Source organism: Bubalus bubalis, chromosome 4, assembly GCF_019923935.1.
Source record: "Bubalus bubalis isolate 160015118507 breed Murrah chromosome 4, NDDB_SH_1, whole genome shotgun sequence".
Lineage (NCBI taxonomy): Eukaryota > Metazoa > Chordata > Mammalia > Artiodactyla > Bovidae > Bubalus > Bubalus bubalis.
Genome location: NC_059160.1, coordinates 31,833 through 58,605, shown reverse-complemented (window position 1 = coordinate 58,605; position 26,773 = coordinate 31,833). Strand labels below are relative to the sequence as shown.

General features: G+C 45.8%; 1 protein-coding gene and 1 pseudogene across 18 annotated transcripts; one reads left to right on the top strand and one right to left on the bottom strand.

Annotated features, from left to right (window-relative positions):
* Positions 1-566: 566 nt before the first annotated feature.
* LOC102398204 lies at positions 567-9,612 on the bottom strand (annotated as a pseudogene).
* RABL2B (RAB, member of RAS oncogene family like 2B) lies at positions 8,707-26,304 on the top strand. 18 transcript variants are annotated; one of them, XM_044940680.2, is made up of 12 exons: positions 8,707-8,820; positions 10,694-10,851; positions 11,805-11,880; positions 17,347-17,415; positions 20,477-20,506; positions 21,646-21,721; positions 22,254-22,333; positions 24,192-24,303; positions 24,642-24,739; positions 25,091-25,174; positions 25,355-25,446; positions 25,836-26,304. In XM_044940680.2, exons 2-12 carry the CDS (start codon positions 10,745-10,747, stop codon positions 25,894-25,896), a joined length of 885 nt encoding a protein of 294 aa, XP_044796615.2. In that variant the 5' UTR covers positions 8,707-8,820; positions 10,694-10,744; the 3' UTR covers positions 25,897-26,304. The 18 variants fall into 18 exon arrangements, with proteins under 18 accessions (XP_044796615.2, XP_044796617.2, XP_044796616.2 ...); XM_044940682.2 differs by lacking the exon at positions 8,707-8,820 and adding an exon at positions 8,846-9,018 and having other exon boundaries at positions 24,645-24,739; XM_044940681.2 differs by lacking the exon at positions 8,707-8,820 and adding an exon at positions 8,849-9,028.
* Positions 26,305-26,773: the final 469 nt, after the last annotated feature.

Genomic DNA, 26,773 nt, shown 5'->3' with positions numbered 1-26,773 from the left:
TCTGAAGACATTTGAAAAGCGAATGTTAAAGCAGTTCTTTTGCCCATTTCTGTTCCCCTCTAACCTGTAAAGAACTGAATTAACCTGTTTATTCTTTTCCTAGATAAAGAGAAGTGAGAATAAAGAATTAAGTAGTTAAAGGATGACGAACTCTCTGCCTCCGAAAACTCCATTAGCAACCCTGCAGGTAGACCAGGTAGGCAGGACGAGAGCTGAAGGGAGAGTCAGGCAGCCTGCCCACAGCACCGTGGGGCCCAGCCTCCTGCCCACAGCACCGTGGGGCCCAGCCTCCTGCCCACAGCACCGTGGGGCCCAGCCTCCTGCCCACAGCACCGTGGGGCCCAGCCTCCTGCCCACAGCACTGTGGGGCCCAGCCTCCTGCCTCAGCGAACCACTGAGATTATCTCCCCTTCAGGAAGATTATCCTTTCCCTTTAAAAGCTGTCATGGCCAAGTAGAATCTGTGGATTTGGTCTTCGGACATGAGTCTACTCCGCAGATCTTCTCTGCAATTGCTGGCTTTTCTAATTAAAACACCTTTCTTGTCTGCTGACACTTGCTTCTTGATTACTGTCTTTTGAACACTGAACGGCCGAACCCGGGTTTGGTGACAAATGTAATCATTTGGTTATTTTTATCCCCAGGAAGCACAGATTTCTTATTAGGCTGTCTGCTGTCATATTAAGAAATAATGTCCCATGTATGCAATATGGTAGATATTCTTTTGGAGAATCAATATTGTGAAGACTTTCAAATATACCTTTGTTGGTAGTCAGAGCATAACATAAGAAATATAAAGTTTTGGAAGTACGACTGTCTTTCACAAACCTTAGTGGGTTACTGGCTCAATGTCACGGTTCTGGTTTCCAGTTAATGTAACATCTCAGCAACAGCAACAGCTGTACTCACCCCATTTTTATTGAAAACTGAAGTTTCACACAGAAAACCAAAAGACTCTTAAAGTTCAAAAAAGATTTCTTTCCCATTTTCTAGGTCATTTATCCTACTTCTAATCCATTTAAAATCTGGTAATGTTTTTTCAAAATAAAATTTTTAAAAAGTGCAATTGAATTCAAAATTTTGGAGGAGACTGTGGTGGCTAATATATAATTATTCACATCAGAATTTCTTGATTGATTTTTCCTCCAGCAACCAAATATTCACCCCTCCCTGCAAAGAAAGTTGCTAACTCATTTCCTGTGAAAACTTTCCATTGACCATCCTCAGGAAGTTCTGCCTCTGCCAGCTGGTCTGCATCAGAAGCTGTGGATAGCATATCTGAGCATTTTCTTTCTCTGCCAGCCTCAGAGAAATTTCCAGCACAGATTCTCCTTCTTCCTATTTGGGCATTAAGTGGTAGAAAATGTAGAATCAGGAACTTTTGTTCTGGTCATGGAACTGGAGACTTTAAACCAAACACTCGCAAAGTGAACTGCACACGGTCACGTCTGGCGATGAAATGATACATGAACAAATTTAACGGTGGTCTTTGAGTTTGAGTCCCTGTGAAAATCATTGTTTTTCAGATCTCCCATTTGTCTCTTATAAGTGTCTTGTAGAGGGTCTCTCTCCAGTAAGCTGGCATCCACTAAATTATCATTCCAGGAACCATTCCAGGGCTCCACACAATCCCCTATACATTTTGGATTTTCTTTATCATGGGGTGGAAAAGGGAATGGCAACCCACTCCAGTATTCTTGTCTGGAAAAATCCGTGGATGGAGGAGCCTGGCAGGCTACAGTCCATGGCGTCCAAAGAGCCGGACACGACTGAGCGCACACATCGTGAGCATTATCGTGAGATGTGATCTAAGCACCAGTTTCCCAATAACCTTTGTCTATTGTCTTCCCTGGAGCTGTGAAAGGCAATAGTCATCACACCTCCAGCTGCTTTGAGCTCCTGGACTGCATATGGTATATAAGAGGTGTAGGAAGTTATTTTAAAAAAAGGTACACAGGAACCTCTTTAGCAAGCAAGACTGCAGCAGTGCCTTTAGGAAGTCTCTGATTGCTGCGACTGCTACTGGACTCCAGCAGTCAAACCCAAGACAGAGCTGCTCAGCATCTCTCAAGGCATTTGTGCATCCTCTGCGTTGATTGTTACACTGTAAGGGCATTTTCTTGAGATCTATTCAATAAAATTAGAGATACAAGGGAACATTTCATGGAAAGCTGGGCTCACTAAAGGACACAAATGGTATGGACCCAACAGAAGCAGAAGATATTAAGAAGAGGTGGCAAAAATACAGAGAAGAACTGTACAAAAAGATCTTCATGACCCAGATAATCACGATGGTGTGATCACTCACCTAGAGCCAGACATTCTGGAATGCGAAGTCAAGTGGGCCTTAGAAAGCATCACTACGAACAAAGTTAGTGGAGGTGACGGAATTCCCATTGAGATATTTTGAATCCTGAAAGACGATGCTGTGAAAATGCTGCACTCAATATGCCAGCAAATTTGGAAAACTCAGCAGTGGCCACAGGACTGGAAAAGGGCAGTTTTCATTCTAATCCCAAAGAAGGACAATGCCAAAGAATGTTCAAACTACCGCACAATTGCACTCATCTCACATGCTAGCAAAGTTATGCTCAAAATTCTCCAAGCCAGGCTTCAACAGTACATGAACTGTGAACTTCCAGATGATTGAACTGGATTTAGAAAGGCAGAGGAATGAGAGCAAATTGCCAATGTCTGTTGCATCACTGAAAAAGCAAGAGAGTTCCAGAAAAACATCTACTTCTGCTTTATTGACTATGCCAAAGCCTCTGACTGTGTGGATCATAACAAACTGGAAAATTCAAGAATACCAGACCACCTAACCTGCCTCTTGAGAAATCTGTATGCAGGTTAGGAAGCAAGTTAGAGCTGGACATGGAACAACAGACTGGTTCCAAATAGGGCAAGGGGTACATCAAGTCTGTATATTGTCACCCTGATTATTTAACTTATGTGCAGAGTACATCATGAGAAATGCTGGACTGGATGAAGCACAAGCTGGAATCAAGATTGCCAGGAGAAATATCAATAACCTCAGATACACAGTTGATACCATCCTTATGGCAGAAAGGAAAGAACTAAAGAGCCTCTTGAGGAAAGTGAAAGAGGAGAGGGAAAAAGTTGGCTTAAAGCTCAACATTCAGAAAACAAAGATCGTGGCATCTGGTCCCATCACTTCATGGCAAATAGATGGAGAAGCAGTGGAAACAGTGGCTGACTTTACTTTTTTGGGCTCCAAAATCACTGCAGATGGTGACTACAGCCATGAAATTAAAAGATGCTTACTCCTTGGAAGGAAAGTTATGACTAACCTAGACAGCATATTGAAAAGCAGAGACATTACTTTGTCAACAAAGGTCCGTCTAGTCAAGGCTATGGTTTTTCCAGTGGTCATGTATGCATGTGAGAGGTGGACCATAAAGAAAGCTGCGCACCGAAGAATTGATGCTTTTGAACTGTGGTGTTGGAGAAGACTCTTGAGAGTCCCTTGGACTGCAAGGAGATCCAACCAAGTCGTCCTAAAGGAAATTAGTCCTGAATATTCATTGAAGGACTGATGTTGAAGCTGAAACTCCAATACTTTGCCCACCTGATGTGAAGAACTGACTCATTTGAAAAGACCCTGATGCTGGGAAAGATTGAGGGTGGGAGAAGGGGATGACAGAGGATGAGATGGTGGGATGGCATCACTGTCTCGAGGGACATGAGTTTGAGTAAACTCTGGAAGTAGGTGATGGACAGGGAGGCCTGGCATGCTGCAGTCCATGGTGTTGCAAAGAGTTGGACACAACTGAGCGACTGAACTGAACTGATTGGAGAAACCATAGCTTTGACTGCATGGACCTTTGTAGGCAAAGCAATGTCTCTGCTTTTTAATACACTGTCTACATTTGTCATAGCTTTTCTTCCAAGCAGCAAGTCTTTTATTTTCATGGCTGCAGTCACCATCTGCAGTGATTTTGGAGCCCAAGAAAATAAAGTCTATCACTGTTTCCATTTTCTCCCCATCTATTTCCCATGAAGTGATGGGACCAGAAACCATGATCTTTGTTTTTTGAATGTTGAGTTTTAAGCCAGCTTTTTCACTCTCCTCTTTCACCTTCATCAAGAGGCTCTTTAATTCCTCTTTGCTTTCTGCCATAAAATAATGTCATGTGCGTATCTGAGGTTATTGATATTTCTCCCTGCAATCTTGATTCCAGTTTGTGCTTCATCTAGCCCGCCATTTCGCATGATGTACTCTGCCTAGAAGTTAAAGAAGCAGGGTGATGATATACAGCATTGCTGTACTGCTTTCCCAATTTGAAACCAGTCTACTGTTCCATATCCAGTTCTAACTGTTGCTTCTTGATCGCATACAGCTTTCTTAGGAGGCAGGTAAGATGGTCTGGTATTCCTATCCCTTTAAGAATTTTCCACAGTTTGTTGTGATCCACACAGTCAAAGGATTTAGTGTAGTCAGTGAGGCAGAAGTAGATATTTTTCTGGTATTCTCTAGCTTTTTCTATGGTTCAGTTGATCAAATTGGCAATTTGATCATTGATTTGTCTGCCTTTTCTAAATCCAGCCTGGACATCTGGGAGTTCCCTGTTCACAATACTGCTGAAGCCTAGCTTGAAGGATTTTGAGCATTACTTTTCTAGCATTACCAGTGCTTTAGGGGAGGGCAGAATGAGGAACAATTGCTTAATGGTTAGAGTTTCTATTTGGGATCACAAAAAAATTCTGGAATTGACATTGGTGAAGGTTACATATGAATGTTCTTAATGTCACTGAATTGTACACTTAGAAATGAGTTAAAATGGTTAATCTTGATATATATATTTTAACATTTAAAAAGTGAAAAAAAGTTACAGTAGAAAAAAATCAACTAAATCCAAAAGGATGCAGGAATGGAGAAAAGCAGGGCAGATAAGTACGAGATCGGTCGCTGCCGGCACTGCTGGCTGGTTTTGCGGACGAGCGCCGCACAGTGCGTCCCCGGGCTCGTCTGGCACGCGGGGCAGGGTGCAGCACCGAGCGGGAGGTGTGCTGAGGCACTTGCCACATTGCTGCCGTGGTCACGTAGTGTGCGGCTTTGGTTGCAGCCCCACGGAGTTAGGCATCTCCGCAGTTGACTTTCCTGTACAAGCAGCATTCTTTCTATTTCTGTATCCACGGACATTTGTTAGTATTGGACCAGTGTTGGAAGTGGAGATGTCCAGTAGACAATGGTGAGCATAGGTTGGAACTCATACGACAAGAATATAAAACGCCCATGGAAACTGATTTCAGGCGTACCCGATAGTCTATCAAGGTAGACTTCTATGGGGAAATCCTCAATATGTTCATCTTTGGCTGTCTCAGACAGGAAAAAACCTTTGGCTCTTTCGATTCACTTATTTCAGCAATTCAAGGTTATACTGAGTAAGCTAAGAAATGCCTAGCTTTACCAGACTGGATGTGAAACAATGAAGGCAATTTCTTCTAGGCTTCTGAAAGCAAAGTGATGAATGACCACTGGTGAGAGAGAATTTTATATTTTCAGTCACTGTTTCCTAGTACTTTACTGCTCATAACTATGCAGCCTCACCTGGTTATATTTAATTTTATTTTCACCTTAGTTATATTTTAAAAATAAAACATTTTCCTAAATCTGTGAATTAAACAGTATAACATAGTTACCACATCATGCTTCAACTGTCAAGTTAAATTCATCGTGAGATGTTATTAAAAAGACTTTATCTTTAAAAAAAATTTTTAGTGTATTATATTAAAATCTCTTTCAAAATTTTCTAAAATATACCACTAGAAAGGTCATTTTTAAAGTGCCTTATATGGAAATAAAATAAATATAAGTATAGTTGTAAAGGCAAGTCACTAATATGAGATGAGACCTACAATTCTCACGGTAAAACCAAGAATGTATGTACTTGCATAGACTGTGCTGCTGAACAGAGAAGGCTCATAAAAGAAAAAACTTTAGGTCGTATGGCTTATTTTTGGTTTTTTAGGTCTATACTGTCTTCCACAGCGGCTGCACCGATTTTACACTTCCACCTACGTGCACAAGAGTTCCTTTTCTGCACATTCTCACCAACATTTGTTATTTGTGTTCTCTTTGATGACGGTCATTCTGATTTGTGTGAGCTGATTTCTCACTCTGGTTTTGATTTGCATTTCCCTCATGATTAGTGATGTTGAACATCTTTTTACATGCCTGATAGCGTGTTCTTTTTTTTTTAATGTGCATTTTGTCCTTGGAAAAATGTCTGTTGAGTTCTTCTGCCCACTTTTCAATTGCTTTTTTTTTGGTAAATGTATTTTTTAAATGTTTTAAATTATGAAAGTATGGTAACACATTTACAGGAGACTTGGAAAATACAGAACAAAGTTACACACAATTCCACTGTATATTAAAATTATTTTTTAAGTAGATAATTAGTTGGAGTTTCAATATCAAACTCTCAAAATTTAACAGAATGCATGGACAGAAATGCATGGACAGAAATGACTGCAGCCATGAAATTAAAAGATGCTTACTCCTTGGAAGGAAAGTTATGACCAACCTAGATAGCATATTCAAAAGCAGAGACATTACTTTGCCAACAAAGGTTCATCTAGTTAAGGCTATGGTTTTTCCTGTGGTCATGTATGGATGTGAGAGTTGGACTGTGAAGAAGGCTGAGCACTGAAGAATTGATGCTTTTAAACTGTGGTGTTGGGGAAGACTCTTGAGAGTCCCTTGGACTGCAAGGAGATCCAGCCAGTCCATTCTGAAGGAGATCAGCCCTGGGATTTCTTTGGAAGGAATGATGCTAAAGCTGAAACTCCAGTACTTTGGCCACCTCACGCGAAGAGTTGACTCATTGGAAAAGACTCTGATGCTGGGAGGGATTGGGGGCAGGAGGAGAAGGGGACGAAAGAGGCTGAGATGGCTGGAGGGCATCGCTGACTCGATGGACGTGAGTCTCAGTGAACTCCGGGAGTTGGTGATGGACAGGGAGGCCTGGCGTGCTGCGATTCATGGGGTCGCAAAGAGTTGGACACGACTGAGCGACTGATCTGATCTGATGGACAGAAAAGTAGAAGGATACAATAGACCTGAAAAGCACTATGAACCAATTCAACATAATTAAGATTTATAGGTCCAGTGGTAAGACTCCTTGCTTTCAATGCAGGGTGCCTGGGTTCAATCCTTGATCAGGGAACTAGATCCCACATGCCACAATTAAAAGTCCTTGCTGCAACTAAAGATCCCGCATGTTGTATCTAAGACCTGATGCACCCAGACAGATAAATTTTCAGGCTTCCCAGGTGGTGCTAGTGGTAAAGAATCCATCTACCAATGTAGGAGTTTGATCCCTGGGTCAGGAAGATCCCTTGGAGGAGGGCATGGCAACCCACTCCAATATTCTTGCCTGGAGAATCCCATGGACAGAGGAGCCTGCTAGACTACAGTCCATAGGGGTGCAAAGAGTTGGACATGACTGAAGTGACTTAGCGTGCGTGCATACAACAGCAGGATACAAACTCTATTCAAGTTCCCAAAGACTATAAACCAGGAGACACTGGAACGTACAGGGACATAAAGTTGGGTGCAAAAATTTCATGGTCTAAAGGTATTGAAATCATATAAAGTCTGTTCTATTATTATTGTGCAATTATGTTAGAAATTAATGTCAAAAGATATTTGAAAACAACCCACATATTTTCAAGTGCAAGGTGACATTTACCAAGAGAGATCTTTGACTCAGCCATTGAAAGTCTCAATAAAGTTAAAAGACTGAAAAAACACAGAGAGTGACTGCAGAGAAGAAAGCAGTTAAATGAGAAATATATACCAAAATGAGAAATTAATGTCAAAGATACTTTAAACACATGTATTTGGAAATTAAATGTCCACTGGTAAATGATGGGTGTATCTAAGATGCCATAACAAGGAAAATTAGAAAATATTTGTAACAGAATAAAAATGAAAAAGGAATTTATCAGAACTTGTTGCACGCAGCTGATGCTACTCAATGCAACTAAATACAATATGGAAGCTTGAATAAGATATGAAAATAAACAATAGACACTGGCATAAAATTTTGTGGAATTTGGACAAAATATGTACTTTTAGCCCATTAGACTGAGCCATCCTAGCATCTTTGGTCTATATGAATGCACTAGGGTTTCTGTCCTTTTGCTATAAAATTGAGACAAATGACTAGATAGAATTGCAACAAATTGGAGGGTTATGTTTGGAATGATTGGACTTGAAATAGGCTAGACCAGTGCACATGAGTATGTATAGGCTGATACATACTTAAGTAGGTATCAACAAATCGCTACAGTATATTTTCGAAAACAAAGATGATACATGTTTTTCTCACTAGCTCTCCTGTGGACTTGATGGTTTATTTCGACCGGATGACAACTAGCTATACTAATCATTGTTTTGATCTGTATCCTTTATTTTGCCCATTTTATAAGATTGTCTCTTGCATTATCCATTGTATAATCAGTCCTCTATGTATATGGGATGCCATCTCTATACGGATATAGAGATTCTAGGGTTGTTCAGGGCTTTCCTGATAACTCAGTTGGTAAAGAGTCCTCCTGCAATGCAGGAGACTCCGGTGTTTAACCTCAGCCGCCTACCGGGGGCCAACGCCTGTCCCCCGCGCCGCGCCTCATGCCCCGCCCCACGCCTCATGCCCCACCCCCACGACTCAGGCCCCGCCCAGCGCATCAGGCCCCGCCCCGCGCCTCAGGCCCACTTCCCTAGACTCCGGACTCCCGCTTTCCACTCACTCCCCGAGACGTAAAGCCGCCTGGATCCTGGTTCAGTCCCCAGGTGAAGCCCACCCAGACTCTGGCAGTTGGAAACCCCAGGCCGGCCTGATCCGGATGCTCGTTCACCGGAGGTTCTCCGGCCCGGCATCGCACGAGCCAGCCTCCCGGGGTCCTTCAGGCCTTCGGCCGGGCAGCCCTCCTGAAGTCCTTGAGCGGTTGCGTAGCAGCTGCGGGGGACGCGGGCAGAGCTGGATGCCGAGTGAGGGGCGGTGGGCCTTGGGCTGACTGTCGGGGTCCGATAGTGGAAGGAATCCGGGACGGGCGGGTTCCGAGGGCGGTTAGGGGCCCCGAGGGCGGCTAGGGGCCCTGACGGCGGCTGGCCGTGGGCGGACAGACCTGCGGCGCCGCTAGTCTCCAGTCCTCGCTCGGAAACAGCCGAGATGACGAAACGGCGCGAGTGGCGGCCTCGCCTGTGGGAAGCGCCCCTTCAAGGCCGTCCTCGGGCCCGCAGCTGGACGGAGGGCCTGGTGGGGAAAGAATGGGACAGTGGTTCTGGCAACGGTGGGAGGAGGGAGGCGAGGGCAGCCCATTCTGGCCAAGAGGTTGAGGTGCTCGAAAACTACTTGAGTGAAAGAGAGCTTATCCAGTGGGTCGCGAGAATATCGACAAGCATTGAAGGTCTTCGAGAATAGATTTGGCTGCGTTTGGCTCCAGCTGCAGGGTGGAGGTGGAAGGGGCAGCCCCTCATTATGCTTATTAAGCATCTGCTACTTCCCGATCACTGCTCTTGAGGCTGAGGGTGCCTCGGTGAACAAGGCTGACTCCCTCCCTACCTGAGCAGAAGCAATAGCATTGCGGTCAGGGAAACTCAGGGGTCCTGTTGGTATTTTCCACCCTTGTGTGCACCTCTGTCATAGCTCTTGCCACAGTAGAGTTTTCCTTCGTGTCTTGTGCAAGATCTGCCGGTATTTAAGGCTGAGTAAGTGTGGGCGCTGCAGCTGCATTGTTGCATCGTTGAGCTCAGAGTGTGGACTGTGGCACAGTCTCAGTGATGTTTGTGAAGTTATTAATATATTTGGGCGTGATGACATGAGGATAGTGGAATAGAGCTAGAGATTATATTACATTTCGGTGCTGGCATTGGGTGTCTGGTGATGTCTTGTACAGACAAGGGATGTGAAGAGTGAGTTTGGGGTGGGCGGGGCTTAGGTTTCACAGGTCATTTTTGCCGTGTGCAGTGGTTTGCTAGTCAAACCCTGGTAGGCAATTGCATACTTGAGTCTGGCACTGAGGGGCACGCGGTCTCTGTGGAGATGCAGATTTGGCATCATCAGCATTTAGGAGATCCTTGAAACTAGTAGAGGTTGAAATAACCCTAGAGAAGAGGGCCTAGAGAAGAGGGCCTGGGAATGCCACGTTTGGGAAAGGGAAAAACAGCTACTGATTTCAGTAGGATGGAAAATGAGGTGGAGGTGAGAAGCATGAGGTAGAGGATCCGGAAGAGACGTCTTTGGCTGTGTGGTCTGTCACTCGCGATGATAATTCAGGCCCACACAATGTCTCAAATTGATTATGTGATGTAAGCATTGATTTTTACCCCTGCTTTACAAGTGAGCAAATGTTTGTACATAAATCTTGTAAACTTCAACATGGTTTTAGAATAGTTTCTCCAGGTGGGAGTGGGAGTTGTGGTCCTCAGCATAGCTGTAGTAAACAGATGACGCAGGGTAAACCACTCTAAGAAGATCTTTTTGGGGACAAGATTACAGTGCCATGGTTCAGCAAGTGCTAGCCAGGTTGGTAGTGAATAGAATAGTGTTTCCTGGGGCTCCTCTCTCATCAGGTCATTGTCTCCCCTGTCCAGGAAGAGGAAGGGAATTTGGTTGAGGGGACTTCTCATCTCTTTACCAACAGCCTCTTCTTGATCTTTCCAGTGACAAGATCCCCCTCCCCTGAGCTGATGCCCTTTCTACAGCCAGAAGCCAATGGCTAGGGACAAAGCCAAACCCTGTGAGCTGGACCAGGAGAAATACGATGCTGATGACAATGTGAAAATCATCTGCCTGGGAGACAGCGCTGTGGGCAAGTCCAAGTATGTTGGAGGATTAGGGGAGCAAAGCCAGGCCCAGAACAGATCTGGGTTCTTAGAGGCAGAACCTGTGCCTCTGTTCCTCCAGGGGCACAGAGGAGCATGGTTTCTGTGGGTGTGGTGAGGGAGCCCAGGCATGGGGGAACAAGGGAGCCTCCCATCAGCAGCTGTGTGTGTCTGGGGAGGAGGGCCGGAGAGGGCTGAGTCAGAACTGAGAGAGGTGAGCTTTACCCTCTCTGCCAGGTGAGTCCTGGCAGACTGCTGGGGCAGTTCTGGTGAGGTGAGAGCTGAGGTTTTCCTATATGTGGTGTGTGGGCTGAGAGATTTCAAGGTGCAGACAGTGGGAACGGGGAGAGGAAAGTGTGAAAAGTGTGACTAGCGTAACCAGCAGCAGGTTGAAGAAAGGTGGTGAGGAAACGTTCTTGGAAGAACTGACTGAGAATAGTGGATAGAAATGATGACTGACTGTAACCAGCATAAAGGTTGGCTCGATCACATGCAGCGCCTCTGTGCACAGGTGGGACTCCCCTGAGACTCTGAGCGAGGCTCTGCAGTGCAGCAGCCTGTCTCCACAGGTGTGAGCCTGCTTGTCTGTTTCCGGGGCTATGGGGCACACATCCATTTCTGCCCCTGACCAGATACCTTGTTTAGTCTTATATCCTGGGAGCCCCAGTTCCACCTTGTTTTCCACTTTTATCTTTTATTAACATATCCTTGGAATCAGGGAGCTGTGAATAATTCCCTAGGGGCTTTGCTGGTTGGCACAGTGGTAACTTAACTTTTCTCAACCTCAATGCTGTTTATTTTAAAAGATGCCCTGGGAAAAGCAAAACAGGAACTTGTAGCAGGAGCCCTAAACTGAAGCCTTCATCTCAATGCCCAGACTTTAGGTGGACCAGGGCTGTCACTGTAAGATGCCCAGGAAGGAACTCAAACTAACGATTTTCTCATCACAGGGCTCTGGCTGGAACTCTCGGTGCTGTGTTGAATAGAAGTGGCAAAAGCAGGCATCCTCTTACTTCTCACTTGGAGGTGAAGCTTTTAGTCTCTCACAACTGAGTGTGGTGCTAACTCTGGGGTTTTCATCAGTTCAGTTCACTTCAGTCACTCAGTCGTGTCTGACTTTTTGCGACCCCACAGACTGCAGCACGCCAGGCTTCCCTGTCCATCACCAACTCCTGGAGCTTGCTCAAACTCATGTCCATTGAGTCGGTGATGCCATCCAACCATCTCATCCTCTGTAGTCCCCTTCTCCTCCTGCCTTCAATCTTTCCCAGCATCAGGGTCTTTTCCACTGAGTCAGTTCTTTGCATCAGGTGGCCAAAGTATTGGAGTTTCAGCTTCAGCATCCGTCCTTCCAGTGAATATTCAGGACTGATTTCCTTTAGGTTGGACTGGTTTGATCTTCTTGCAGTCCAAGGGACTCTCAAGAGTCTTCTCCAACACCATAGTTCAAAATCACCAATTCTTCAGCGTTCAGCTTTCTTTATGGTCCAACTAGCTTTGACCAGATGGACCTTTGTCAGCAAAGTAATGTCTCTCTGGTTTTTAACATGCTGTCTGGATTGGTCATAGCTTTTCTTCCAAGGAGCAAGCATCTCTTAATTTCATGGCTGCAGTCACCATCTGCAGTGATTTTGGAGCCTAAGAAAATAAAGTCTCACTGTTTCCATTGTTTCCCCATCTATTTGCCATGAAGTGATGGGACCGGATGCCATGATCTTAGTTTTCTGAATGTTGAGCTTTAAGCCAACATTTTCACTCTCCTCTTTCATTTTCATCAAGAGGCTCTTTAGTTCCTCTTCGCTTTCTGCCATAAGTGTGGTGTCATCTGCAGATCTGAGGTTATTGATATTTCATCAAGCAGTCTTGATTCCAGCTTGTGCTTCATCCAGCCCAGCATTTCGCATTACGTACTCTGCATAGAAGTTAGATAATCAGGGTGACAGTATACAGCCTTGACGTACTCCTTTCCCAATTTGGAACCAGTCTGTTGTTCCATGTCTGGTTCTAACTGTTGCTACTTGACCTGCATACAGGTTTCTCAGGAGACAGGTCAGGTGGTCTGGTATTCCCATTTCTTTCAGAATTTTCCACAGTTTATAGTGATCCACACAGTCAGAGGCTTTGGCATAGTCAATAAAGCAGAAATAGATGTTTTTCTGGAACTCTCTTGCTTTTTCAGTGATCCGATAGATATTGACAGTTTGATCTCTGGTTCCTCTGCCTTTTCTAAATCCAACTTGAACATCTATAAGTTCACGGTTCATGTACTGTTAAAGCCTGGCTTGGAGAATTTTGACCATTACTTTGCTAGCATATGAGATGAGTGCAATTGTGCAGTAGTGTGAACATTTTAGCATTGCTTCTCTTTGGGACTGGAATGAAAACTGACCTTTTCCAGTCCTGTGGCCATTGCTGAGTTTTCCAAATTTGCTTGCATATTGAGTGCAGCACTTTCACAGCATCATCTTTCAGGATTTGAAATAGCTCCACTGGAATTCCATCACCTCCACTTGCTTTGTTCGTAGTGATGCTTCCTAAGGCGCATTGACATCACATTCCAGGATGTCTGGCTCTAGGTGAGTGATCACGCCATCGTGGTTATCTGGGTCATGAAGATCTTTTTTGTGTAGTTCTTCTGAGTATTCTTGCCACCTCTTCTTAATATCTTCTGTTAGGTCCATACCAATTCTGTACTTTTTTGTGCCCATCTTTGCATGAAATGTTCCTGTGGTATCTCTAATTTTCTTGAAGAGATCTCTAGTCTTTCCCTTGGTTTCCTCTCTTTCTTTGTATCGATCCCTGAGGAAGGCTTTCTTATCTCTCCTTGCTGTTCTTTAGAACTCTCTATTCAAATGGGCATATCCTTTTCTCCTTTGACTGTAGTTTCTCTTTTCTCAGCTATTTGAAAGGCTTCATCAGACAAGCATTTGCCTTTCTGCATTTCTTTTTCTTGGGGATGGTCTTTTTTTTTTGGGGAGGGGGGGATGGTCTTGATCACTGCCTTCTGTATGATGTCACGGACCTCCGTCCATAGTTCTTCAGGCACTCTGTCTATCAGATCTAATCCCTTGAATCTATTTGTCACTTCCACTGTATAATTGTAAGGGATTTGATTTAGGTCATACCTGAATGGTCTAGTGCTTTTCCCTACTTTCTTCAATTTAAGTCTGAATTTGACAATAAGGAGTTCATGATCTGAGCCACAGTCAGCTACTGTATAGAGCTTCTCCATTTTTGGCTGCAAAGAATATAATCAATTTGATTTCGATATGACCATCTGGTGATGTCCATGTGTAGAATCATCTTTTGTGTTTTTGGAAGAGGGTGTTTGCTATGACCAGTGTGTTTTCTTGGCAAAACTCTGTTAGCCTTTGCCCTGCTTCATTTGTACCCCAAGGTCAAACTTGCCTGTTACTCCAGGTATCTCTTGACTTCCTACTTTGGCATTCCAGTCCCCTATGATGAAAAAGACTTCTTTTTTTGGTGTTAGAAGGACTTGTAGGTCTTCACAGAGCCATTCAGCTTCAGCTTTTTTGGCATTACTGGTCGGGGCATAGACTTGGATTACTGTGATAATGGTTTGCCTTGGAAACGAACAGAGACCCTTCTGTTGGTTTTGAGATTGCACCCAAGTACTGCATTTTGGACTCTTGTTGACCATGATGGCTATGCCATTTCTTCTAAGGGGTTTTGCCCACAGTAGTAGGTATCATGGTCATCTGAGTTAAATTCGCCCATTCCAGTCCATTTTAGTTCGCTGATTCCTAGAATGTCTATGTTCGCCCTTGCCATCTCCTGTTTGGCCACTTCAGTTTACCTTGATTCATGGACCTGACATTCCAGGTTCCTGTGTAATATTGCTCTTTACAGCATTGGGGTTTTCATATGTGGCCTTTTATCCTAGAGGTGACTGCCTTCTCTTCTTATAGAGTGTTTTTGTCATGAGATGGTGTTTGGTTTTTGTCAGTTGCTTTGCTTGCATTTATTGAGATAAATATGTGGAATTTTCCCTTCATTCTATTTATATATGTTTGATTAATTTTCTTAAGTTGTACCACCTTTATATTCTGAGAATAAATCTCCCTTGGTGATGATATATAATCCCTTTAATAAGGTTTGGTTTGCTAGTGGGTTGTGTTTTTTTGCGCTGTTCTGGGTCTTAGTTGCTGTGCGTGGGCTTTCTCTGGTGCAGCGAGCAGGGGCTGCTCTAGTTGAGGTACACGGGCTTCTGCACGTGGCGGCTTCTCTTGTCACGTAGCTGGGGTCTAGAATGCAGGCTCATTGTGGTGCATGGCTTAGTTGTCCCACAGCACGTGGAGTCTTCCCGGACCAGGGATCAAACCTGTGTTCTCTGCATTGGCAGGTGGGTTCTGAACCACCGGACCACCAGGGAAGTCTGCTGGTGGATTTTGGGGGGATTTTTACAACTAAAGTCATGAGGAATATTGGCCTGTAGTTTTCTTTTCTAATAGTGTCATCTGGTCTTGGAATCAGGGTACCCCTGGCCTCATAGAAAGAATTATAAAGTGTTCCCTCCTCAGTTTTGGGGAAAAGTTTGAGAAGAACTGGTGTTTGTTCCTGAAATGGTTGGTAGAATTCACTAGGGAAGTAATTCAGTCCCGGACCTTTAGTTACAGGGAGTGTTTGAATGCTGATGTACTCTCCTTACTTGGTATAGGTCTACTCAGATTTTCTATTTCATTTTGAACCTGGTAGTTCGTGTGTTTCTTGGAATTTGTGCACTTTCTCTAGGTTATCCAGCTTATTGGTATGCAGCAGTTCACGGTGTTCACTTGTAATTTTTTTGTTTCTATAAGACTGACTTTACTCTCCCAGCTTTCAGTTCTGGTTTTGATCGTTTGTGTCCTCTCTCTTTTCTTGGTCTACCTAAAGGTTTGTTGATGTTGTTGATCTCTTCAAAGAACTAATTTCTGGTTACACTGATACTCTGTTGTCTTTCTCTTCAGTCTTCTGCGAATCTCCACTCTAATCTGTATTCTTTCTTTCCTTCTGCTAGCTTTGTGTTTAGCTTGGTCTTTCATATCTACTGCCTTTAAACGTACAGTTATGTTGTTGATTTAATTTGCACTGTTTGTGAATTTTCTGGTTTTCCTTCTGTTATTCTAGTTGCATTCCGTTTTATTTGTAAAGATACTTTGTATAATCTCAGCCTTCTTATTGACATTTTTGTAGCCTAAGCTGAGTTCATTGAGAAAAATGTGCATTCTACTGTTGTCAGATAGAGTATTCTGTATGCTTGTTGGGTCTGTTTGGTTTCTAGTGTAGTTCAAGTCCTCTGTTTCATTGTTCTATTCATTACTGAAAGTGGGATGTTGAAATCTTAACGTGTTATCGTGCAGCTGTTTCTTTCTTCCTTTAGTTGTGTCAGTGTTGACTTCATATATTTTGGAACGACTCTGTTGTTCTTTACATATATGTTTATAACGTTTCTATTTTCTTGACAGGTTGGACTTTTCATCGGTATCTAATGTCCTTCGTCTTTCGTAACATTTGTCACTTAAAAGTGTGTTTTGCCTGGCTGTAGCATCCCAGTTCTCTCCTGAATACTGTTTGCATGGAGTATCTTTTATCATCCTTTTGTTTTTCAGCCTCTTTTTGACCTTGCATCTAAAGCAAGTGTCTTACAATTAGCACATACTTGGTACATATTTTTAAATACACTCTGCCAGTCTCTCACTTTTAATTGGAGAGTTTTATCTATTCCCATTTACAACAACAGTAATTAAAGTTATTACTGATAGAGAAGAATTTACTTCTGCCATTTAACTATTTGTTTTATATGTCTCCTGTTTTATTTCTCAATTACTCCATTACACTGTTTTTTAAGTTGATTTTTGGTAGTATACTGTTTTGAGTCTCTTTCTTTCATATATAATTTTTAAAATTTTTTATTAATAGTTACCTTGAAGATTATAATTAATATCTAACATTTATAACAGCATATTTGAATATCAGTTTAACTATAATACCATACAAACACTCTGTCCCTTCCCTTTATATTGTTTTGTCACATATGACATCTTTATACATTAATTGTTCATTAACATAGATTTATAACTATAATTTTATGTATTTGTCTTTTAAATCTTATAGGAGAAAAAAGAGGAGTTATAAACCGAGAGTATGAGAGAGCTGTTTTAATATTTGCCTATGTGGCTCCCTTTACTGAAGACCTTTATTTCTTTATGTGGCTTCAAATTACTGTTTAATCCTTTCATTTCAACCTGGAGGGCTCATTGTACTGTTTCTTCTAGGGCAGATTTACTGCTTATGAGCCACGTCAGCTTATATTTATCTGGGAGTTGTCTCAATTTTGTCTTCATTCTGGAAGGATAGTTTGCTGTGCATAGAATTCTTTGTTGACAGTTTTTTCCCCCCTCAGGACTTCAATTATGTTTCCACTGCCCTCTGATCTCAGTGGCATCTGATGAGAAATTGGCTGTTTATTTTATTGAGGATTTTGTCTTTCAGTTCCTACAATCTGCCTGTGATGTGGAACAGTGTGAGTTTATCCTGCCTGGAGTTTGTTCAGCTTCCCAGGTGTGTGTATTCATGTCTTGCATCAGGTTTGGGGTTTTAGCCATTGTTACTTCACATAACCTCTCTGCCGCCTCCTGTCTTCTATCTGTGATGCCTGTGTCAGGATGAGTAATGCTGTCTGTGGGTCCTTAGGCACTGGTCATTTTCACTTGCTTTTCTTTCTGCTTCTCAGACTAGATGATTTTGGTGCCTTAACTTCAAGTTTGCTGAAGATAAACTGTTTTTTGCTTTCTCAAGTGGTGTTGAAACCCTCTAGTGAGTTTTTCACCTAAATTATTGTACTTTTCAGTTCCAGAATATCTGTTTCTTTTCATATTTCCTGTCTCTTTATTAATACTCTCATTTTGTTTATGTGTTGCTTTCTAATTTCCTTTAGTTCATTGTCCATGGTTTCCCTTAGCTTTTTGAGCATATTTAAGATAATTGATCTGACATCTTTGACTAGTCAAGTATCTGGATTTCTTCAGGTATTATTTCTGTCAAATTCTTTTTTATCATGTGAATAGGCTATACCTTCCTGTTTGTATGCTTTGTAATTTTCTGGTTTAGAATTAGACATTCTGAGTATTTTACTGTGGTGACTTTGTGTGTGTTAGTCACTCAGTCATGTCCAACTCTTTGCAACCCCATGAACTGTAGCCCTCCAGGCTCTTCTGTCTGTGGGATTCTCCAGGCAAGAATACTGGAGTGGGTGGCCATTTCCTTCTCCAGTGGTGACTTTGGAACTCAGATATTCCCATTCCTTGGGTATGGCTGATTTCTGCTTTTTTAGGGCTGGAGTGTCTACTTGTAACTTTTCCATACTTTTTACAAAGTGTTTATTCCTTCTTGTGTGTGGTCATTGGTATTTCTGTTCCATTATCTGTGGTCAGACAGTGACCTGATAAAAATTTCCTTAAATATTTGGCTCCAAAAGGGAAAAAAAAAAAACGGGATAGTCCTATCCTGTTAAATTTCCAGTAGTTGCAGGGGAAGCCTCCGAAGCCTGAGAGAGCTCAGATCTGGCTCTTTGGGGGTTTACCAGCTGAACACAACACGCAAGACAGACTTTCTGAGGACAGTGTCTCCACTGCCAGCCAGACAGGCGGAGCACCGGTCACCGCAGGGCTTCGGCGGGCCTGCGGTGGGCGTAGCTGCTGCTGATCTGTGCGTGTGGTTCTTCTGCACAAGGCCAGCACTCTCCTTTCATCCAGCACGCTCCTGGCTGTTGAGTCCAGTCAGGTTCCAGAGCTCTGAAATGGTTGATTCTGGTCATTTTTTCCAGTTACCAGTTGAGGGAGTGACGCCTTGAACTTCCTACCCCACCGCTTTGTGTCGTGTCCTCCAGGTTCATTTTCTTCGTGCACAGGTATTCAGTTGTCTCCATACCGTTTACTGGTAAAGCTCCCCTCTGTGTGTGCGCGTGTGCTCAGTCATCATGTCCGACTCTGCAACTCCATGGCCTGTAGCTCACCAGGCTTCTCTGTCCGTGGAATTATCCAGACAGGAACACTGGAGTGGGTTGCCATTTCCTTCTCCAAAAACAATCCTTCGCCCCGCTGAACTGCAGTTATGCTTTTGTTCCAAATCCATTGACCATGCACATGGCTATACATATTTTCAGAGTGTGTTTGTTGTCTGTCTGTCTTCCCCACTAGAATGTAAGCTTCACAAAGACAGGAATTTTCATCTGTTTTGTTCAGTGTTATATCCTGGTGCCTAGCCTAGCATCCAGCATATGGCTGGCACTCAGTAATTTTTTTCTACTTTTTTGTACTAAACTGTATCTGTCTGTTCTGTTGAAGAGCAGTTATGAAAAATTATCATTTTTATGATATTAGATACAGTACTGCAGAGAATATTTTATGCCTACCATCTTGGGCACAAATTCTATTAGAGCTGGGGTGAAACTGCCCAGTTTTAGCATTAGCTCAAATTTTGAGTTATCCCGTTTTCTCTCCAAAGTAGTATGATGGATTCTCACTCCTACTGCATAGTATAGGAATTTCTGTTGCTTCACGAAGTCCCTAACTTTGTGACTGTCATGTGACTTTTTCAGTTTTGTTACTCTAACGGATGAGTATGCTACTTCATCTTATTTAATTTTCATAAAATCATTAAAAGATTGAGCATCTTTTCATCTGTTTGTTAGCTGTTCATCTGATTGCCTATTCATACTCTCAGGACCAGGTTGTATGTGTGTTCTCTTAGGTATCAGAGCTGTTCATGATTTCTGTATACTGATTCTTCGTCAGTGGTTGGCATTGCACGTGTCTTCTCCCAGTCTGGGAGGGGATTTGTTTGTTTGTTTTTTCTTTAACTTTTCATTTTGAAATAACAGATTTACAGTATGTTGCAAAGAGAATACAGAGAGGGCCTGTGTATCCTTTACCTACTGTCTCCATTGGTTAGCTCTTAAATAACCAGAGTACAAGATCAAGTGCAGGAAATCAGCATTTGTTCAATGCCTGTGTATAATTCCGTGTCATTTCATCACATGTAGATCTGTGTAGCATCACTGGAGTCGAGATACCCAGCTATCCCAGCACAGTGGAGGCCGCAGCTGCGCGTTTGTAGCCGCTCCCACCCCACTTCACCCTCTACCTGCCCCGCCTGCCTCCACTAACCTACTCCATCTCTGTAGTGACCTCCTCTTGGCAACATTGTATAAAAGGAGTTGGCCTTTTTCACTCAGCCTAATACCCTTATGATTCATTTAAATTGTTGGGTAGATCAGTAATTTGTTCCTTTTTATTGCTGGGTGGTAGTCCCTGTTGTAGATGTACCACAATTTGTTTATTCCCTATAAGGAGTAAACTGCGGTCCCTGCTCACAGGAAAAGCACCTGTGGGTGCTGGTCAGTGTTACAGCCAAAGGGTGTCAAGAACTTAGCCCCAGTCAGGACGAGGGTGGATGGGTGGTCCCTGGGCATTGTCCTTGAAAGGGAGCTTGTAGCTGAGGAAGGAACTGGGGGGAGCCATAGCTGGCTTCCAAGGTCCCACCCCTGGGTGGTGCAGCAGCGCGAGGAGGAGGCAGGAGCGCTGAGGGATGCGGCTGACCACCTTGCATGTTCTCCCTACAGACTCATGGAGAGGTTCCTCATGGATGGATTGTATCCTTCAAGTTTGAAATGCTCCTTGTGGCCCTTTCCACTCCCATGCCAACTCAGCCCCCCACACCCCTGGCCCTGCTTTGCTCTGGGTCCAGGGAGGGGCAGGTGAGCGAGTGCAGACGGTTCATGCACGCTGGTCTCTCACCAGCTGGCCTGCATGGCGCGCTGCAGTATACGCTGACGTTGACTCCCATCCGGATTTGCTTTGTGTCAGGAGGGCAGTGCAGTGGCTACCGTATCTCGTCCGATGCCCTGACACCCCACCTCTCCTCAGTAGCCCTGGCTAAGTCGCTGGACATCTCTGACCTCAGAGCTTGAGCTCTCTACAATTTAAAAAATCTCTGGTGTGAATCAACTTTCTGAAGAAGGATCTGCCAGCCCCACCCTCCTTTCCTGAACTGTTGTTAGTATGCAAGTTTGGAATGAGACAACTGAGATGATTTGTAAAAATCGTCCCAAGCGAGTCCATTGAGAACCATGGGTAAGAAGAGCCCTGGCGCCCCCTCCTCCCTGCCCCGGGCCGCAGCCTCCCAAGGCAGAGTCCACGTGTATCTTACTTCACCTTCTCCTGAGTGCTATGCGCTCACCCACCTGTGTTGTCCCAACTCTGACGGTTAAACCACACAGCTTCTTGCAACTTCAGAAAGTCGTATTCCCCATGCTTTTTGATAGGGTTTCATACACAGACAAACTGCAGCTCATAAGCAGCTTGTTAGCTGGCTGTCTGGCTTAAGGAGGAGGCTTGTTTCCCCTGGAGCTGTTTGTTGCTTCTTATAGCTGGGTCTGCTCTCTGCCTGCAGGAGCCCCATCCACAGAGAGCTGGGCATCCACAGTGGCGCTTGCCAACTACGTGATGCCGCTTCGGACAGCTGCTCTGCATAAGTCCATTGCATGTATTCCCTTGTACTCACGTGGCCAGGACACAATCCCAGCCTCTCCTGCCCCTCACTTTTCATGGAGATTGTGCCTGTGATGTTTGAGGTTGAGGTTGGTCCTCTGTCTGCAACACTCATTCACTTTAAAGTCTGAATAACTTTCTAAAAAAGGAGAGCCTCCATTCCGTCACACCAGCAACCACCCCTAGCACCTTTCTTGCGTCTCTTTTTATTCATTGTTTTCCTTAACCTAAATGCAGTCAGCCCCAGCAGCTGTCCACATACGCCCTGACCCTGTACAAGCACACGGCCACGGTAGACGGCAAGACCGTCCTTGTGGGTGAGCAGCGCGGTGCTGAGCTGCCCCGGCTCCCCAGAGGGAGGGTCGGGAGGGGAGAGTCAGGCGGCGGAACCGAGGGCCCAGGCTCAGATGAGGGGCTGGAGGCGCAAGGGGAGGCGGAAAGCAGCACACAGGTTCTCCTCAGTTCTCTTCAGTCAGGAAAATAACAGGTATTGCCCGAGTGTTGTCTTCCACAAAGGATTGGCTTTCGGTGGGGTTACAGCCTTTCCCTTGGCCAGGCCACACATCTGGCCTCTGTGCTGAGCACTCATGGGAATTGGGTCTAGTTTTGACCTTGGCGGGCCCTGTGTCTTACTGGGTGGGGGAGGGCGGGCGCTGAGCCTGCCCCTCGTGGGGTCTCCTGTCTGCGTTCTCCTTCTTCCTGGCCCCCGCCTCCCTCGGCGGCCTGGATGCACCGCCGAGCGCATCACCTGCGGACCACACTGCCGTGAGCGGAGCGCTCGCCCGCCCTCCCCGCCGCCGGGAAGATGCTCCGCCCCCTCGGGCAGTCAGAGCTGTGTTCCTGTTGCAGACTTTTGGGACACAGCAGGCCAAGAGCGGTTCCAGAGCATGCACGCCTCCTACTACCACAAGGCCCACGCCTGCATCATGGTATGCAGCCTGCTGGGAGGCAGAGGCGCGGGCAGGCCTGGCTGAGGGGTGAAGGGGTGAGGGAGGCGCGGGCAGGCCTGGCTGAGGGGTGAAGGGATGAGGGCCTGAGCCCTCCTCAGCAGGGCTGGGTGCCGGGGGAAGGATCAGGGCAGGCTTTAGACTGCAGAGGTTCTGGATGAGAGCCTGCCTGGGCCAGCGTCTCGTTAGGGGTTAGGGTGAAGGGGTATGTGGAGGCCCTTCCACCAGGAGGAGCAGGTTCAGGGCTTCATGGTGGGCAGCTCCCTGCCCGGCAGTCATCTCAGAGTCAGACAGCCCCCCCAGGGCCCCTGTCCTGCCCTTGTGCTTAGGGTACAAAGTCTCTTGACTTTTTCCAGAATTTAATGCTAGTACCTGTACAGGGGGCCTTCCCTGGTGGCTCACTGGTAGTGCAAGAGACGCAGGCTTGATCCCTGGGTCGGAAAGTTTCCCTGGAGAAGGAAATGGCAACCGAATCCAGTGTTTTTGCTTGGGAAATCCCATGGACAGAGGCTCCTGGTGGGCTACAGTCCATGGGGCGGCAAAGGAGTCAGACATGATTTCCTGACTAAACAGCAACAGGCTGTGCAGGGACAGAACGAGAGGAACGGGCGAGGGGGAGGCAGCCGGGGCGGGCTGGGGCCCGCAGGCGTGGCCTCTGGCCTGGGATGTGCGCCCGTCAGCCCCATGGCCCTCTTCTGTCCTGCCAGCCTGCCTGCGTGCCCGTGTCTGCCCGTGCCCCTCACGGCCCTAGCCTGCTGGGGGGGCCTTGGCCACATGGGGACCTGATCGCCCCGGAGGGAGGTGGGGTTCTGCGAAGGCTGTGCTGCTCGGCCTAACCAGCGCCTCCTCAGCTCAAAACAAGGAAAGGAGGCTCAGGGAACTCGACCTGGGCCAAAGCTCTGACGGCGATCATGGCAGGAGTGAAGCAGATCCCCAAGGTTTCACTACAAGCATATTTTAGAAGACGTCTTTTTTGGGAATTCAGTAAAACATGGTCATTTATTGGAGTTGGGCCTGGGGGTGCCACACGAGAGCCTCTCAGCAGGCCTGCTGCTGGCTGGAGCCCGCCGCCGTGCGGGGGGAGCCCCGGCCCCAGGCATGGCTGCTCCCGCGAAGGGCTGCGTCATCTCCAAGTGAGATCTGCCGCCCCAGCAGGGTACAGGGCTGTCCCTCTCGACCCACAGCTGTGCTGGGGCAGTTTGGACCTTCGAGTCTGTTCTGGGAGATGGCTTGGCGGCAAGCAGCTGACCTTTTGGGGAGCTCCTCTGAGGAGCTGGAAGGATCCTTGTAGCGGCCACTTGAAGCATCTTAGGACTTCTGGCCTCCTCGCCCTTAGATCTAGTCAGTGTTCATGCTTCTTGCTGATAATTTTAAATAAGTAAACAGTATAAATTATAAACAGTTCATAAAATGGTAAGCTGCAAAATAATAAAAGATAAAAGTTACTTCGTAAAAGTTTAAAATATAAAATTAAAAGTTTATAATTAAAGGTAAAACAGCTGCAAGGGTACTCTGCAGACATTGAAGACGATCATAAAGGGGCTTTAAAAATGGGTAGGCAGTGATTAGACTAAGAAAACAAACAACATTCAATATTCACAGACTTATCAATGGTACAATAAGTAAAATGGTACTCTTGGTTAAAATAGGTAAGTTAGGTGGCAGGATGCAGGCTCTGGAGGGATTCTCTGAGAAGCATGGGCAAGGCTTGTGGAGAGGGGCTGCGTGCAGAGTGGCCTGCGGGCTGAGCTCCCAAGCCCGTCTTGCCGGCTTGCGCGTGTCGCCTGGGGGATGTGCAGAGACGGCGACGCACCTGGGCTTCTTTCCTCTGCTGATTCAGGTGTTCGATGTGCAGAGGAAAATCACGTACAGGAACCTCAGCACCTGGTATGCAGAGCTGCGGGAGTTCAGGCCGGAGATTCCGTGCATTGTGGTGGCCAATAAGATCGATGGTGAGGCCACCCCTACACCTGGGTGCCAGCAATTTGTGGGGGAACCCACCGTCACACGTTTTGTCGTCCTTTCCTGGGCCATCAAACCACCAGTGATCTGTTCCTCCCAAAATAGATCCCTTGACTGCCTGCCGTCACTCCCCTTCCAGTAATATCCATGTGAGCCAACCTGCCTCCTTGAGACACAGATCCCAGTTGAATGAGCTCTTTATATGACATGTCTGCTGATTGTCCCTGCTTGTCCCACTTCCTGGAATGGGGACCTCCAGTGACCCACCCTTCAAGACTCCCTCCTTTTCCCTTGGTAGACAGGTCAATGTCCTACCTTCTCTCTACAGCAGACATGAAGATGACCCAAAAAAGTTTCAATTTTGCCAGGAAGTTCTCCTTGCCCCTGTACTTTGTCTCAGCTGCTGATGGTACCAACGTTGTGAAGGTAATAGGAGACTGCAGAGATGGTCTGGTGAGGTGGGGAAGGCCTGACATTTCCGGGGATGTGGTGGAGAGAAGGGCTGGCTGCAGGGCTGTTGGTGAGGACGGCATTGCTGGGGGCCCTGGTAGCGACAGGAAGGGGTCGTCGTGAGTGTCGACAGAAGGGGAGGTGATGGTTTGGGTCTGGTGAAGAAAAGGCGTATTGACCAGCACGGGGTCAGGGGACGGGGAAAAGGTGCTGACCTCAGGGTGGAGTGTCGTGTGGACGCGTGATGACGGTGGGCCAGCGGGCGCAGGGCAGGCAGAGCCTCGGCCAGTGGTGCCCACAGCCTCGTTTCCCCTCCCACTGCCCCAGCTCTTCAGTGATGCGATCCGATTAGCCGTGTCTTACAAACAGAACTCCCGGGACTTCATGGACGAGGTTTTGCAGGAGCTCGAGGTAGGTCCGGTGCAAATGTCAGGTGGCATCGAGAGAACGGCCTTTCTCTGTAGGGGTGCAGAGCTGGCCCCGCAGACCCGGCTTGGCAGGCAGCACTTGCTCGTGGGCGTGGCCCCTGGAGGTGTCAGAGCCTCACCTGGGCACACGCAAGGCCAGGCCTCACCCGCCGCTTGTTCACAGAACATCGACTTGAAGCGGGAGGAGGAGGAGGAGGAGGAGGAGCAGATGCCAGACAAGGAGCAGCCGGGCTGCCAGCAGAGCCCATCTCCCTCGTGAGCACAGGAGGTCTTTCCTGTGCTCACCGGCCCACCTCCCTTGGCAGCGCTTCAGCTCTCAGGGGAGGCACTCTCCCAGCCCGTCCCTGCCACACCGCCTACAAACCCAGCTGTCCCATTGGCACCCCCACCCTGACTTCTGTGGCCTGTGACCCTTCAGTACACGCCAGTAACAGGCGTCAGGCCCATAGGAGACCCTGAAGCCAAATGAGGGATGGACCCTCCAGGGCATATGGGGCAGTAAAGAGAATTGGAATATTCTCTGTGTCTCATCAAGGATATTTAGGGGTCTCCCCCACCCCCTCCCCGAGAGCTGATGTCAGGGCCTATTCATTGCATTTCCACCAAGAGGACGATTTCTAATTCCTGACTTTTCTCCTCTTTAGGCTCCCAACTAAACCAGTCAATTTAAGAATGATTTTGAGCAGAGAGCTGTTTGTTCCTTAAGTTTTTCTAGAGCTCTTCTCGATATGGCCAGTACTTTGATGAACAGCGAGGCCAAGATCACAGGCCCAAGTTTGCTGTTAACATCAAGAGAAAGCAGGTGATAGGTCTGGCCGCAGACTAATACGCAGACATCACTGCTGTGAGCATCACGGTCAATACAGCCACACACAAGGCATGCATGATAAGCAATTGACTTTAGGAAGCTTCTTTTAAAATCCGTATTTCATTTTTCTGGGGACTGATGTGGGCTGTGAGCCTCCTTGGGTGGCAAGGGCTGCTGAGAACCGACCTGCCACCTTTTCCATTTATATCCAGGACTTGTTGCTCACTAGAATGCTTTTATGATCATCTTGTACATCATTTCCATTAAAAGTTTTTTTACAATAAAGATTGAATTACATAAACAGAGTTGATGTGCCTGCTTTGTGGGTATGGATTTTTTTTTTTAAGCAAAAAGTCACAAAAGAATGGGTGGACCAACAGCTGCGTTAAATGGGGGGAGATGGCCATGATTGTCAAGCAGGGGTGACCAGGTTAACTTCGCTTATTGTCACAGAGATCATTTCAGTGGAATTTAGGGTTTTAAAAAATAGGTATTGGTTTGGGAATCAAGAACAAACATTTTTACCCTTTAAATTATTGATGCTTACAGTTTCAATTTAAGAAATGTAACCTGAATTCAGTGTTACCCTGGTGAGATAGGCTTTTAAAAACAAGAGCAACAACAAAAAACCTTTATTATAAATGAATAATGTGTTTAGAAAGTAATTGCTTCGTTGAGATATGATTCAAATACCATAAAACTCACCATGAGTATTGGGCTTGCATAGCCATTTTGCATCTGTTCTCATAGAAGCAAAGCTCAGAAGACAACACA

Coding starts and splice junctions, on each gene's coding strand:
- RABL2B (XM_044940680.2), top strand. CDS start 10,745: ATGGCTAGGGACAAAGCCAAACCCTGTGAGCTGGACCAGGAGAAATAC. Junction 21,722..22,253: donor CGGCAAGACCGTCCTTGTGG/GTGAGCAGCGCG, acceptor TTCCTGTTGCAG/ACTTTTGGGACACAGCAGGC. Junction 25,447..25,835: donor CAGCAGAGCCCATCTCCCTC/GTGAGCACAGGA, acceptor TCTCCTCTTTAG/GCTCCCAACTAAACCAGTCA.